General features: G+C 48.8%; 2 protein-coding genes across 3 annotated transcripts in view; one reads left to right on the forward strand and one right to left on the reverse strand.

The window, feature by feature from the left end:
* Window positions 1-3,047, reverse strand: part of Srms (src-related kinase lacking C-terminal regulatory tyrosine and N-terminal myristylation sites) — a 7,336-nt gene extending 4,289 nt beyond the window's left edge. Inside the window, exon 1 of the mRNA XM_028774093.1 lies at window positions 2,261-3,047. Coding sequence (XP_028629926.1) covers window positions 2,261-2,661 — 401 coding nt within the window. The 5' untranslated portion in view covers window positions 2,662-3,047. The remainder of the gene's footprint in view (window positions 1-2,260) is intronic.
* Window positions 3,048-8,306: 5,259 nt separating this feature from the next.
* Fndc11 (fibronectin type III domain containing 11) lies at window positions 8,307-11,141 on the forward strand. 2 transcript variants are annotated; one of them, XM_028774009.1, is made up of 3 exons: window positions 8,307-8,418; window positions 9,688-10,658; window positions 10,847-11,141. In XM_028774009.1, the coding sequence occupies exons 2-3, from the start codon at window positions 9,698-9,700 to the stop codon at window positions 10,993-10,995; spliced, it is 1,110 nt and encodes a 369-aa protein (XP_028629842.1). In that variant the 5' UTR covers window positions 8,307-8,418; window positions 9,688-9,697; the 3' UTR covers window positions 10,996-11,141. The 2 variants fall into 2 exon arrangements, with proteins under 2 accessions (XP_028629842.1, XP_028629843.1); XM_028774010.1 differs by lacking the exons at window positions 8,307-8,418; window positions 10,847-11,141 and adding an exon at window positions 9,282-9,348 and having other exon boundaries at window positions 9,688-10,808.
* The last annotated feature ends 3,674 nt before the right edge of the window (window positions 11,142-14,815 follow it).

Here is a 14,815-nt window from a genome sequence, read left to right on the forward strand (position 1 = left end):
TCTCTCTCTCTCCCTCCCTCCCTCCCTCCCTCCCTCCCTCCCTTTCCTTTCTTCCTTCCTTCTTTCCTTTCTTTCTTTCTTTCTTTCTTTCTTTCCTTCCTTCCTTCCTTCCTTCTTTCTTCCTTCCTTTCTTTCTTTCTTTCTTTCTTTTTTTTTTTTTGAGACAGGATCTCAGTCTGTAGTCTTGGCTGGCTACTATGTAGATAAGGCTGGCCTCAAACTCAGAGATCCACCTGCTTCAGCTTCTAAGTGCTGGGATTAAAAGCATGTACCACCATGCCTGGCCACGCCATTCATTCTCAGGACGAAGAAGCAACCTCAGAAAGATAAAGTCAGTCCCAGACCCACCCTACTGCATGCATCTCTGCTCTCCAAGGCCCAGACAAGGTTCTAAAGCTAGCTCAACTTCCCACCAAAGCTTTTCCACTTCTGAGAGGTTTCAGGAACCAGTGGGTTGGGGTCCACAGCAACGCACAAAAAGACCCGTGACCTTAGTCCCTCAGTTCCTTCAGATGGAGGCAAGATAGTGGGAGATACTCAGTGTGATTCAGGTTAACCCACAAAAGAACAGACAGGCCAGCCCTCATCTCAGAGATGCACAGCAGAGGAACCAACATGGCCAGAGTGTGGGCCTGGGCTAGGGCTGGAAGGATGGACACAGCTGAGACAGATATGAGCAAGTAAGGGGATGGATGCCAAGGCCTGAGAAATGGGAGCTAGCATTGGCAGGCTGAATGGATGTGAGGGACTGTCAAGGATACAGATGGTGCCTGGGCTAGGAAGCAGGCTGAGGGAGGCCACAAACTCACTTCAGAAGCTGTAGGTCTAGCCCCTTGAAGCTTCTTGTCTCTCTACTGAGAGTTAGAGGCTTTTTTTTTTTTTTTTTTTTTTTTAGAAACTGGATCCCGATCTCACAAATTTGGTGGGCAGGGAATTGAGATCTTCTGGAAAGTGAAGAGTCAGTAGGAGTGAGGTCCCTTCTCAGTACAACAAGATTGTTGGGGGCAGGGGACCAGAAGTGGGAGTTTCTCCAACATAGCCCCAGCCTTTTCTTGAAGCTGTGACAGGGTACGAGCCACTATGGATACAGCTGGGCTTCTATGACAGCCTAGACTGTGGAGGATATGCCTCAGGGGTCTCTCCCTAGATGATGGGGCCAGGTGTCTGGGACTAATGATACCGTAAGTGTGCTCAGCTCTTTGATCTCCAGGTCAGGCAGTCATTAGCTCTTCACTAGCAATCCTACTTCCAGGAGCCCAGCCTTATCTTCCATGCTGCCTGTTCCATGAACAGGAATGTTCATAAGTTCTGTCTTCCATACCTGGGTGACTGAGGGACCCCCTCCATCAAAACAGCTACTCGGCCTAGTCTACTTGGTGCTGGGGGCCAGCAAACAAGCATGGGGCTTGTGTCTGGATCCCTTTCCTGTGGTTCTTCTACTTCCTGGCCACACAAAACCTCCTGGGAGGTTGTAACTGCTGAGGGGTCCTCAGGAGGCTAGAGATGAATTTGAACAATGCTAGGTAGGATCTGAGGACTCAGGCCAGGACCAATTGGGCGTAAGATCAGGGACAGTTTCGTAGAAAAGCTCTTCAGCTTTCAGCTTATTTCTGCCCAGCTTGAACCCTGCTGCCCTCCTGGTATGCCTCTCACTGACAGTGACTGCCCAGCCTTGGGGCAAAGAGTAAGCTCTTACCCATACCCACTCAGCAAAACAAGTCAGGGCTTTATCTGCCTTACACTTAGACCCATTTGAGGTGTTTGGCTGACTATAGATAAAGAGGGGCATGTGAATACTTGGCTCTGGCTTGGTTTGCAGCATCTAGAAGTACTGGGTACCCAGAGTCACTTGGAAGCCCAGGTGTGTGACCCCACTCCCATTCCCGCAGCTTCACAAACAAATGCAAGGCTGTATCACCTGGCAAGGGCATCTCAGATCTCGGCTCCTGGTCTGGAAGTGGTAACCACTAAGTGTATACTGTAACAACCTCCGTATGGAGGCAGGGTCCTGCAGTGACTATGAGTAGTAGCTGGAACAGCAACTGGTTCTCTGGACTTGCTCACTCCTGGGTCCTCCCTCAGCAATGCAGCTCTTCCTATTGAACTGCCCTGGCACACCTGTCTGCTCAGCCCAGTGCCAACAGGCACTCAATAAGCCCTCACTGACTGTAAGCAGGTATTTCCTACTCTCAAAACCCCGATTTACTCACTGGGCTTGGTAGCCTTTTAGCAGCCCTACTTCCCAAGCCCACATACTTACGGTTGGTCTGAGGGAGTCTCAGGGATAGCCTTGGCAAGGTAGGTGACTGGAACTAGTCCGGTGCTGGGCGGTCCAGAGAGCCTTTGGGCAAAGATGTAGTCCCCCTCCTCCTTGATAGCGTAGAGTCTGTCCCCGCGGCTGACGCTCAGTTCTTCTGCACATCGAGCAGTGAAATCGTAGAGCGCGCGGAAGAGTCGAGCGCGTGGGGCTGGGAAGCTACAAGGTTCAAAGGCAGCGGGTTGCTCCGGCACTGGGTTGTCGTCGTGTCCCTGGATCCTGGGGATGTCTTCCTCCGACTCACCCGCTGGCCATATCTTATCCCAGAAAAAGGACAAGAAAGTGAGCCGCTTCCGGAGGAAGGGCTCCATGCCTAGGGGGGCTGGTTGCGGACGAAGGCGCATGGAGCCGACTTCGGGTCAGTACTCTGGGACCTCTGAGGAAGCTGAGCACTACAGCCATGCACCAGGATCCCAGGGTGCAAGAGAGAAACCGGAAAGGCTGGTGGGACAGCCAGGCTTACCCCGGGCTTCCTGCCCACGTCCCTGCTTGGCACGGAAGCGACAGGTGACACCGACCCTAACCCTAACCCCGGAGGTTACTACAAAGTGCTCCTTAATCAGACACACAATGCGTATCAGTTTCCCGGATGGTGTATCAATGCGTGGGGCAGACGGTGACCTCCGTCCCAGGACCGCACAGGCTGCTCCTCCTAGTCTACATACTCTACAGCTCTGCTGTCTGGTGAGCTGGATCTCTGCTGAGGTTAAAAGCCGCTGGGCTTGAGATTCGTGTCCCAGTAGGCTACTAGGGTGAGAAAGAGTTGGGCGGAGCCAAAGGGAAGGTGGTGTAGGGGGAGGGCCTTCTGGAACAAGCTGCCTTTTTCATCCCCACCAATAGACACAGGTTGCAGGGACCTGCTTTGCCCAGCTAGCTCGGCACGTGCAGCCAGCAGCCGCCCTGGGAGAGGGGTCGACAAAGAGAGCAGTTCATCGCCAGAGGCCGTATTTCTGTGAAACACTGACTGGCTTTTTAGTTGTTGGCTCCTTAACATAACACACCACTTCCCACCCACTTCAGGGCCAAATGCCAGTAGCTATGTGCAGCCTGTCCAACTCAGCAGTGGCCTCTGGAGCAAACACTTAGAGCACAGTAAGTTCTTGCTATCCTGATTCCTGTGTTGTAAAATGAGATGCTCGTAGGGGATTAGTGAAGGACCAGGTACATAGGTGATCATGAGGTATGATTTCTGAGCTAGGAGATGTTTACTTAATACTGCAGGGAGGAGAAGACTCAGACATCTAAGACCTCAGCTTGGGTATATGACTGGGGGTCAGCTTGCAAGAGGGCAATGGGTGAGGCTCAGATAGCCTCTTACCCAGTCCTGGATTCTCATTCTGTGCAATGACGCAAACTGCCTGCCACCCAATTTTTCACTGTCAGGAAAGGGAGACCAAGTTCAAGCCAGCTCAGTTCTTGGGAATGTTTTAATCTGAGGAGGGGCCTTACTTGCAAGCTTTCTGCCCATTTGCTGCCTTCTCTTTCCCAAGCACAGCACCTTGAGCAACTGAGTGGATACTACTAAGCTTCCATATGTATTTGCTACATATTCTTCATATACTGTTTATACTTCAAACATATCAAACAGGTGTGATTCCTGTTCCTTCTCCATCTACAGATGCTTCTCTGAAGCATCTGGGGCATTTGTAAGTTCCGGTGTACCAGAGATACCTAGGAACTCACTGGCTTTGTCCTCCAAGCATCCTGAGTGGCTGAATCCCAGCCCCTGGCTTGAGCAGCCAGGAAGGGACAGGAGCCCTAAGGTACAAGTTCTATGTCATGGAGATACAGCCTGTTGGAAGTGGGTGTGCAGAAAAGGTAATTATAAATACAAAATTAAAGAAGTACCAGAAGGAGCCCTGAATCTCACACCCACCAGCCTTTTGGAGAATTTGTCTCTACCTGCCTTGCCAAGTATAAACAGAGATTTTCATACCCAAGTCCTCAATGTTAACAATGTACTTCCTGGTAAGAAATTAAGCTTCTTCAGATACCCACAGCCAAACATCAGACAGGGGGAAGGACCCAGAAGTAGATGGGAACTCCACAGGAAGACCAACAGAGTCAACAAACCTGAACCCCTGAGAGCTCTCAGAATCTGAGTCACCATCCAAAGAACATACATGGGCTGGAACAAGGACTCCTGGCACATATATAGCAGACAGGCAGCTCAGTCTTCATGGCTGCTCTGTCTGGCCTCAGTGGGAGAGGATACACCTAATCTGACAGAGATTTAAGCTAGGGTTGAGGGATAGCTGGGTTAGGGGTGGTGTTTCCCACCTTCTCAGAGAAGGAGAAGGGGAATGTGGGTAGGGACTTCATGAGAGAAGGACCAGAGTAGAAACAGCGTTTGGGATGCTAATTAATAATTTTTAAAAAAGAAACTAAGCTTCCTATCTTCAGGCTACAGGAATCTTCAGGGAAGATTCCCTCTGCATCAACCATGGTGAGGTCAGATCCGAGGACACTGAGTGCAGACCCCTCACCCCTAAAGCATCAGGTCCACATCTCAGGGATCCGGCACATTCTATATACATCTGGAGCCCAAAGAGAGGCTGATGGTCAAGAGCAGAGTCCTCTGCTCTGGCCGATGACATAGTCTCCAGTCCTGGTCCCCAGACCTTTTATCAGCTGGAGGAAAGGCTGAGAGACAGGAGACTGAGAACCGCCATCAAAGAAGCCTCGAAATATAGAGGAGTTGGCTTCCTCCTCCTACAGATGAGGAAAGAGTTCAATCCCTGGCCAAGATCAGAGCAGGAAGAGAATCTGTGGGATCTAACTCTCAAAAAAAGAAAAAAAAGAATTCCACTCACTTTTCAGGGACCATAACAGACAGAAATGTACGTTCTGTGACACTGTATGTTGCAAGTATATAGTTTCTCTTTTGGTTTTGATTTTGCAGGGGGTTTATAATGAAGAGACTGCCTTAAGTCTCTTGAGACTGACTTTTTTTTTTTTAAGATTTATTTTATGTATGAGTACACTGTAGCTGTCTTCAGACACACCAAAAGAGGGCATCTGTCTTAGTGTTTCTATTTCTGCACAAACATCATGACCAAGAAGCAAGTCATGATTGGGGAGAAAAGGGTTTATTCAGCTTACACTTCCATGTTGTTGTTCATCACCAAAGGAAGTCAGGACTGGAACTGAAGCTGGACTGGAAGCAGGAGCTGATGCAGAGACCATGGAGGGATGTTACTTACTGGCTTGCTTTCCATAGCTTGCTCAGCTTGCTTTCTTATAGAACCCAGGACTACCAGCTCAGGGATGGCACCACCCACTATGGGCCCTCCCACCCTGGGTCATTAATTGAGAAAATGCCTTACAGCTGGATCTCATGGATGCATTTCCTCAACTGAAGCTCCTTTCTCTGTGATAACTCCAGCTTGTGTCAAGTTGACACAAAACCGGCCAGTATAACATTGGATACCATTACAGATGGTTGTGAGCCACCATATGGTTGTTGGGAATTGAACTCAGAACCTCTGGAAGAGCAGTCAGTGCTCTTAACTACTGAGCCATCTCTCCAGCCCTGGGACTGACTTTTAAACTGTGGTGAGACTGTTAAGACTATGAGGACCTTTGAAGCTGGACTAAATACATTTTGCATTATGATATGGCCACAAGCCTACAGTGGCCAGGGAGCGTGGTGGTTTAGATGAGAATGCCCCCCATAGGCCCACATATTTGATATGGACCCCTAGTTGGTTGGATTGTTTGCAAAGGATTAGGTTTACCTTGTTGGAGGAGGTATGTCAGTTGGGGGAAGACTTTCAGGTTTCAAAAGCCCATACCATTCCCAGTTGGCTTTTTCTGCTTCCCATTTGCAGATAAAAATATAAGCTCTCAGCTACTGATCCAGCACCAGGCCTGCTGCCGTGCTCCTCACCATGATGATCATGGACTCACCCTCTGAAACTGTAAGTCCCAATAGACTCTTCTATAAGTTTCCTTGGTCGTGATATTTTATCACAGCAACTAAGGGGTAACTGGGAGATGGGCTCCAGGTGGTGTCTGTAGCCACAGACTGTCCCTGTGTTCTAGTATTATCTTATACTTCAATGTTTCAAGAATTTACATCTGAGAAAATGGATGAAGGATACGCCAGATTGTAGGACCATCATTCCTTACAACTGCCGTTAAGCCAAGCATGGTGGCACATGTTCTTAATCCCAGTGTTTGGGAGACCAAGGCAGGTAGACCTCTGAATTTGAGACCAGCTCTGTCTACAGAGTTTCAGGCTAGTGAGGGCTACATAGTGACATCCTGTAACAAACATAACAATGCCTGCATGTGAATCTGCGCAACTCAAAATGAAATTTTTAGTTAAAAAATAGAGGGGCTTGAGAGATGGCTCAGAATTTATGAGCGCTTGCTGCTATTGCAGACCACCTGGTCTCAGTTGCCACCATCAACACGGTGGTTTAAAAACCACCTGTGGGCTGGAGAGATGGCTCAGAAGTTAAGAGCACAGGAGGCTCTTCCAGAGGACCAAAGTTCAATTCCCAGCACCCACATAAGGACTCAAACCTGTCTGTAATTTTAGTTCCAGGGCTTCTGACACTCTCACACATATATACACATGCAAGCAAAACACCAATGAACATAAAATAAAGAAATAACAAGTAAGAAATAAAAATAAAAACCCTCCCTAACTGCAAGAAATCCAATGCCCTCTTCCTACCTCTGTGGGTACCAGGCATGCAGGTAAAACACTCATATATACAAAATAAATCTAAAAAAATAAAAAATAAAAAATTAGGACTGGAAAAAAAGAGAGAGAGAGGGATGGGGTGGGGCAGAGGAGCTTTCACAGGCCCAGAGCAAGCCCAACCCCCAAGAACAGGGTAGTGAGCCTCACCCACCTCCTTCCTGAGGAAGAGCTGGGGAGCTGGTATTTTTCCTGCTGCTTTTTAATCTCTCCTAGTCCCCAGGGGTTAGTTTCCCTCCCGGACCTTCAGATGGCATCCCTTTCTCCAAATAATCTAGTTCTTGTCCCTGAGACCCCTCAAACTGGCCACCATGACTAGCCTAGATGAGCACAGAGCCAATACTGTCCTCCTCTTCCTCTTCTTCTTCTTCCTCCTCCTCTTCTTCCTCTCCTCTCCCCCTCTCCTCCAGGGCTTCTGAGGCCTATAGCCAATATAGGTTGACAGGAAAACTACTCCCCAGCTCATCAGATGTCATCAGGAGGGCTGGGAGCTCTGGCTTTAACTCAAGTAAGTTAGTAACAAGTTACAACCAAGTAACTCAATCAGGACAAACCCAATCTGGAAGGACTGACTGAATGGAAGAGTTAGCAGCTTTCAGGTGGCTGAGACCCTGAGACCCTTGATAGGAGTAAACTCACTAGCTCTTAAAGAGGAAGGCTCTGGATATTAAATCCAGGGGTCTAAAGCCCAGTTTAGAGTATAAGAATGACTCATAATTCAGGAATTCCTTTGAGGATCCCCAGAGCTATGGAGAGCCCATCTATCCAGACTAGAGGGGACAGGGCATGAGCTTCTGGAGGCCTGGGAAAGCCAGACCCCTTAATCTTGCCGACTGCTTGCTGAGGTGATCCTAGCCATCTGCCTCTATATCATTTCCTTTCTCATCTTCCTTGAGACTCACAGGCTTGGAATGTCAAGCAGGTAGCCCTTCCCTGCACTCTACTGGCACCTACGGGCTTCTTGAATCCCAGCAGCCAGCTCTGTCCCACTCAAAGACACCAGTTTCCTGTGTTGCAGGGAACCCCATTGCAAGCCAAGTTGTCGACCCAGCTCCGTAGTGGCTCCTGGACTGCTGCGAAGCACGATTCCACTAGCCCGTGACGCAGGCTGAGGTTGAGCTTGTTTCGAGTCCGCCAGGCCCTGGACATAAATCGCTGCTGCCATATATCAAAACTTAGGCTTCAAATCAAGAGCTCCCTACACCTGGACCGGATGTGCACAGCGTCACAAGGGCCAGTGGTTCCCATGGCAACAAGTAGGCCTGAGGCAAGGGGAGCGCGGATCTGGCAGTGCACCCTGCGGCTCTGGCTGGGCTCCGCACAGGAAGCGGGCCGCCAGGCACTTGCAGAGGGGGGCTGGGGCTCACGGAGGTGATCCGGAAGAGGAGTGGTAGGTAGAGGAGTTTGGGAGGTGTGCCCAGGAGCTCGGGGTGGGTAGTCCCCACGGATGGGGCGGGGTGATAGAATACCTTAGATGGGGGAAGTAGTTATGGAGACTTCCATTGAGCTTTCTAGCTGCAATGAACTGTGTTGACTCAGGGTCTTGGGGTTCTGATCTCAGCTAGCACTTAGCCAGGAACCATTCTTTGCTGTCTCAGATGCCTGCTGTAGCCCCCCGATTCACACAAATCACTCTGGGACATGATCGGTCTTACTATTGACCTGTGTGGCTTTGAGCTAGTCATCCAGTCAGTCTCTTAGCTCTGTTTCTCACTCATCCAAGCTCAGTTTCCACAACCTGAGATTTCCAAGTGAAGCCACTGGTCCAGTGCTAGGGACAGCTAGCAGGATCTTGGTCCCTTCTCCAGGGAGCCCTGGCTGCTGGGCTTTGTGGCACAGCAGCCTCTCCATAGACAACCAGATCTGGGGGAAAGGTATGGGGATAAGGAGAGGAGGGCTGATTCTAGAGTCAATAGTTCCAACTTTGGGATAAACCAGATACAGGAGCATACACCCCGGAGTCTCAAGACTGCTTGAAGCAGCACAGGAGTTGGAGGGCAGCCCAGGCAACAGACTGAGATGTTATGTCAAAATCTAACGTGACCATGGAGGAAGACTAACCTCTTAAGCTATAGCCTTAGTTAGACACCTCATCTGTAGGATGGTGGGATGGGATCTACCCTGTTCTTGGGCACACAAGGCCCCCTCTATGTGAGGATGATGTTGAGTCTTATCTTTGGTTAGCCTTATCCCTGAGCATTGTATCCATGCCATGTACCAGGTCTCTGGAGAGTACTGGAATGCATGGGAAATTATTCATCAGTGCCCCAAGGATCAACCTAAGTTTCTCCACAGACCCATGGGCACAGACCCGTGTTAGGTGAGGAATCTTAGACTTATGATCTGTCTCAAAACTAGTCAACATCCCAGAGCTTCTCCCCAGGCTACTCTGGTCCTTATAGCTTATCCTTTTTGATAAGCCCTCTTAACTCATCACCATAAAATACCATTGGCCCCTTGATAGAAGTTTCCCGTTTATCATCTGCTTTTGCCCAGTGCCCAGCCTACTATTCTGTCCCTCTAGGGGTCTCTGATCAGAAAACTGGCCCAGGGGAGAGCAAAGGCCATTACGGGGCAGAGGCTGATGAGGGGAAGAAGGCCTAGGTTGGAGGCAGAACCAATCTGATCATCACAGCTGATGCCTAGTTCTTACCCTCAGCTCCCAGACAATGAACTTCCAGGTGACAGGCCTGGCCCTGGACAAAATGAAGCTGGACAGTCCACATTCCTTCCTGGACTCAGAGGAGGTGGAGGAGGCAGAGGACCAGCAGCTGCTGGAGCCAGAGGCTTGGAGGACGTACATGGAGCGCCGCAATGTGCTGCGTGAGTTCCTGACCACAGACCTGAGCCCCCAGTTGCTCAAACGCCACCATGCCCGCATGCAGCTGCTCAAGAAGTGCTCCTACTACATTGAGATCCTCCCTAAGCACCTAGCCCTGGGTGACCAGAACCCACTAGTGCTACCTAACACCATGTTCCAGCTCATTGATCCCTGGAAGTTTCAGCGCATGAAGAAGGTGGGCACAGCACAGACCAAGATCCAGCTCCTGCTGCTCGGGGACCTGTTGGAGCAGCTGGACCATGGCCGGGCAGCACTGGATGCCCTACTTGAGGCCCCTGACCCACGGCCCTTCCTGGCAGGCTGGGGGCTTGTGGAACAGCAGTTGGCAGACCTGTCAGTTGTCATGGACAACTTCCTGGCCATGATGGTACCAGGACACCTGCATGTCAAGCACCGTCTGGTATCTGACATTGGAGCTACCAAAATCCCACACATCCGACTTATGCTGAGCACAAAGATGCCAGTTATGTTCGACCGGAAGGAGTCAGTGGCCCATCAGGACTGGGTCAGTCTGCGCTGGTTTGTAACCATCCAGCCAGCAGCACCAGAGCAGTATGAACTGCGCTTCAAGCTGCTGGAGCCGAGGACACAACAGGAGTGTACACAATGTGGCATAGTCCCTGTGGCTGCCTGCACCTTTGATGTCCACAACCTGTTGCCCAACCGTACCTACAAGTTCACTATCAAGAGGGCAGAAAGCTACACCCTGGTGTATGAGCCCTGGCGGGACAGCCTCACCTTGCAGACCACACCAGGACCCCCTGAAGGGCCTGCCCCTAGTCGGCTGGGTAAGCCCAGCCTGCCCCTGACCACACCTTCTGAGAGATGATTTTCTAATATTTATCCACTAATAAAGAGGAGTATACACACACCAAATTAAAGACACAACCCTACTTAGGCCTTAAGTTAGCAGCAGCTATGTGTTTTCCTGATGACCCCATACCCCACAAGCCCCTTTGTCTTCTGTCTCTTCCAGGAGAGCCCCAGGCTGGACTCTGGAACAAGGGAGTGCTGGCCACCGGTACCTGGCTGCTTCAAGGGAACTCAGCCCCTCAGTCTCAGCACCTTATGTACCCCTCATCCCCACAGCCAGAACCAGATTTCTTTCCCTGCCTCCTAGGTTGAGCTCTCTGAGGAAGATGATACTTTGGGCCTGTCTGGAAACCACTGAGGGCAGTCATAGCTTTGGTGTTAGCATACCAGCTGCCTTGGAGCAAGGATGCCCAGGACCAAATGATGTCTTACTTTTAAAATAAAGGTCTTACACTCTCCCCAAGTAAGCTGAAGTGTCATAGGCATCCCATGTGTGTGAGGGTCCCAAAAAGGAAGCCTGACTGGGACTCTCTCTTAAGACATTCAATGGTGCCCAGCTTCTGAAAAGTGACCATCCTTACAGCACTGAGTGTCCTCAATAACTAGCTGATGATATTCAGCCCACATAGGTAACCACATTCCTCACTACTGTCCAGGGCATCTAGACATAAAGGTCTTCCATCCAGGTCAACCCACACACACACACACACACACACACACACAGAGAGAGAGAGAGAGAGAGAGAGAGAGAGAGAGAGAGAGAGAGAGAATAATGAGGTAGAAGAGGTAGATGCAGGTTTGGTCACCTCTGGGTCTAGAGTGATAGTACCTTGTACCCTGGGCAAAACAGCAGAGTTGATTAAAGGAATGTAAAGAGCTGACATAGCACTCTAAGCCCAGCTTCCTCCCTACCACATACACTGTGAGTGGTAGTCATTCTGAAATTGCCAAGCAGGAGCAGGTGATCAGGTGGTCAAAGACAGGGACTCTTCCTCCACTGGCAACAAAGTTTTCTGAGCAGGACTGGGTGCAATAAAGACCCCCTTACTTTGCCCACTGGGGATGTGCTGTGCCTGTTGGGGCTCAGCTTGGGTATCAAGCCAGGTAGCTCCAACCATATATCTAACCAAGGTTCCTGCCAATCAGGACTGTCATTCTCTGTGGCATGTGGTCAAAGTGCCAATTGTTTATGGATATCTCACAGGGTAGGGTTATCCTAGAGATCCAGAATGGACCCACGATGGCCTGTGTGTTGTAAGATAGAGACTAGGTATTGGTCATGGCAACTCTACCAAAGAGGAGAGGCCTAGAATGGAGGCTGGCTAAGGGAAACATACATGGATTTAGTAGCCTGACACTCCCATCCCCAACCATGGGATACCCCATCAGGCCCAGAGAGTTGTAACCTAGAAGTGGACACACAATGGAGCTACTTGAGGTAGTAGGTACTTGGGAGCTGGTTCATATAGCCCACTCACCAATCTGTGCACTGCCCATTAGTGCTAATGCCCTCCCAAGGCCCATTGCCTCACCTCCACCATACTTTCTGTCTCTATGGGATCTGGGATTTCTTCTCTTCTTGAGCTCCAATTCTATGGTGGTTTGACTACGCTTGGCCCAGGGAGTTGCAGTATTAAGAAGTGTGGCCTTATTGGAGTAGGTGTGGAGAAAGTGCGTTGCTGTGGGTGTGTGCTTTTGAGACCCTCATCCTAGATGCCTGGAAGCCAGTCTTCTCTTAGTTGTCTTCTAAACAAGATGTAGAACCCTCAACCTTCCTGGATCCTGCCTTGTTCCTGCCTTGATAATGAACTGAATCTATGAACGTGTAAGCCAGCCCCAATTAAATGTCCTTTGTAATAGTTCCCTTAGTCATGGTGTCTGGTCACAGCAGTAAAAACCCTAAGAAGTTAGTATTGCTGTGATAGGCCTGAGCATGCTTTTGTTTAGAAGAATGTAGATTTGGGGACTTTGGATTTGGAAATCCAAAAAAGTGGAATGCTTTAAGTGGGGTTTAATGGGCTATCCTAGTAGGAATATGGAAGAGTTTGTTGCTGAGGATGATTTGAACTGTGAAATCCTAGCACTAGAGATTTCAGAGAAGAAGAATTTTAATATGTGGCCAAGAGACTGTTTTTGTGATATTTTGGTGAATAGTGTGGCTGCCTTTTGCCCTTGTCTGAAGAATCTACTTGAGATTTTGATTAATCACATTGACAGTGGAAGTCTCAAAAAAGCCCAGCATAGACTTTGTCTTCTGGTTTCCTCTCATAAAGAACATTTTGATCAATCAAAGCAAGCTTAAACACACACACACACACACACACACACACACACACACACACACACACAATGTATGATTCAAGTAATAAAGGGGCACCAGGAGATGAAATGGACCAGAATATTGTGTTCGAGGAGATAAACATATTAAGGGAGTGATGACTTTGGGGCAAGATTCCTCCCAGCTAAGTTTGTTTATGCATTTTCTGTTGAACAAGGAAATGATTATACCTAGACATAATTATTATCTAGTTATTGCTTTCACTTGGACTTTTAATCTGGAATTAACTACAATTCAGAAATGAAGGACACAGGCTTTTGGCCAAGACTTTGAGGAATAGTGGCAATGAAAGGCTTAGGCCCACGCACTCTCAAGAGACAGAGACAAGCAGATCTCTGAGCTCAAGGCCAGCTTGATACAGAGCAAATTCCAGGTAAAGAAAACCTTAAGTCGGGGCATGGTGGTACATGCCTTTATTCCCAGCATTCAGGAGATAGAGCTATGAAAATCTCTTGAGTTCAAGGTCAATCTACAAAGCAAATTCCAGGACAGCCAAACTTAGACAGTGAAGGAGTTACAAAACAGAAAGCTGGTGATAATGCAATAGAACAAGGGGCAGGACCATGTTCCAGCCCCAACAAGCAGCAGAACTCAGCAGCTTTGGCCTTGTGGCTCTGGCTTTAGAGTCAAGAGTAGAAGGGGTTAATGGAACAATTGATGCTAGTTAGCTGGAGCTAAGATATTAGCGGTGATTAAGAGGTGACCAGCATCACCGAGGTGAAATATTTTGGAAACTGTTTTCTGAGAGCACAAAGAAGCTATATTTCAGAGATAGCCAGGGTTGTACCTCATGCTGCAGCTGTACTTGGTAATGTGTAAGAACCACCTAGTGGCATTACTTTTGAAGGCATGAACGGTCATGAAAAGCAGCTGAGGCTTGGCACTGTAAGAGGCTATGGAAGGTCATTGGTGAAGATGCAGCCTCAGTTGCAGTTGATGGCCAGAAGGTGAGGCTTGGAACCATGAAGAGAGCCTATCAGAGGCTGTTGGTGAAGCCTAGTTGCAGCAGAAGACCCCAACATATTGGAGATGCCAGTACCATGGAATGACCAAGAACAGCAGTAGCAGTGGAGTGGATCAATCAGAACCTAGAGTGCTACAGAAGGTGGAGCTGGAGAAGTGGCCCAAGTCCTTCTGAGAAGCCCAGAAAATCATATGTGGATTCCAGGCATTGGAATAAGAAGCTGTAACATTGAAGTTGCCTTGGAGACCCCAAGATATTTGGGATGCTGGGGCCATGGTATACCTGATGAGGACAGCTGCTAACAGGGAGTGGAACCAGCCCAAGAGAATGAAGTTTGTTGTTGCTGAATGCCAGATCTGTCAACAGCAGTCAACAAGGATGAAAGGAGTTGGAGACCTGAAGAACACTTTGACATTGGACATGGAGTCTGGAGTTTGCCTAACTTATTTTCTAACTTGCTTTGGTCCAGTATTTCCTCACCATGATGTTTTGGAATGGTAATATGTATTCTGCATGATGTTGGAAGTATGTGAAATGCTTTTTGATTTTGATTTCTTAAGGGATTATAGTCAAGACATTGCATGAATCTCAGAAGAGACTTTAAACGACTTTTAGCATTGTTGAGACTTATAGACTGTGGGACTTTTTGAAGTTGGACTAAACATATTTTGTATTATGCTATGCCTAGGTATGACCCTCATAGACTCATACATTTGAACAAGCCTCTGGGGGCCGGGGAGTGGAATGTGGTGACTTGAATATGCTTGGCTCAGGGAATGGCACTATTAGGAAGAGTGGCCTTGTTGGAGTAGATGTGGAGGAAGTGTGTT

Source organism: Grammomys surdaster, unplaced genomic scaffold, assembly GCF_004785775.1.
Source record: "Grammomys surdaster isolate TR1022 unplaced genomic scaffold, NIH_TR_1.0 238, whole genome shotgun sequence".
Classification (NCBI taxonomy): domain Eukaryota; kingdom Metazoa; phylum Chordata; class Mammalia; order Rodentia; family Muridae; genus Grammomys; species Grammomys surdaster.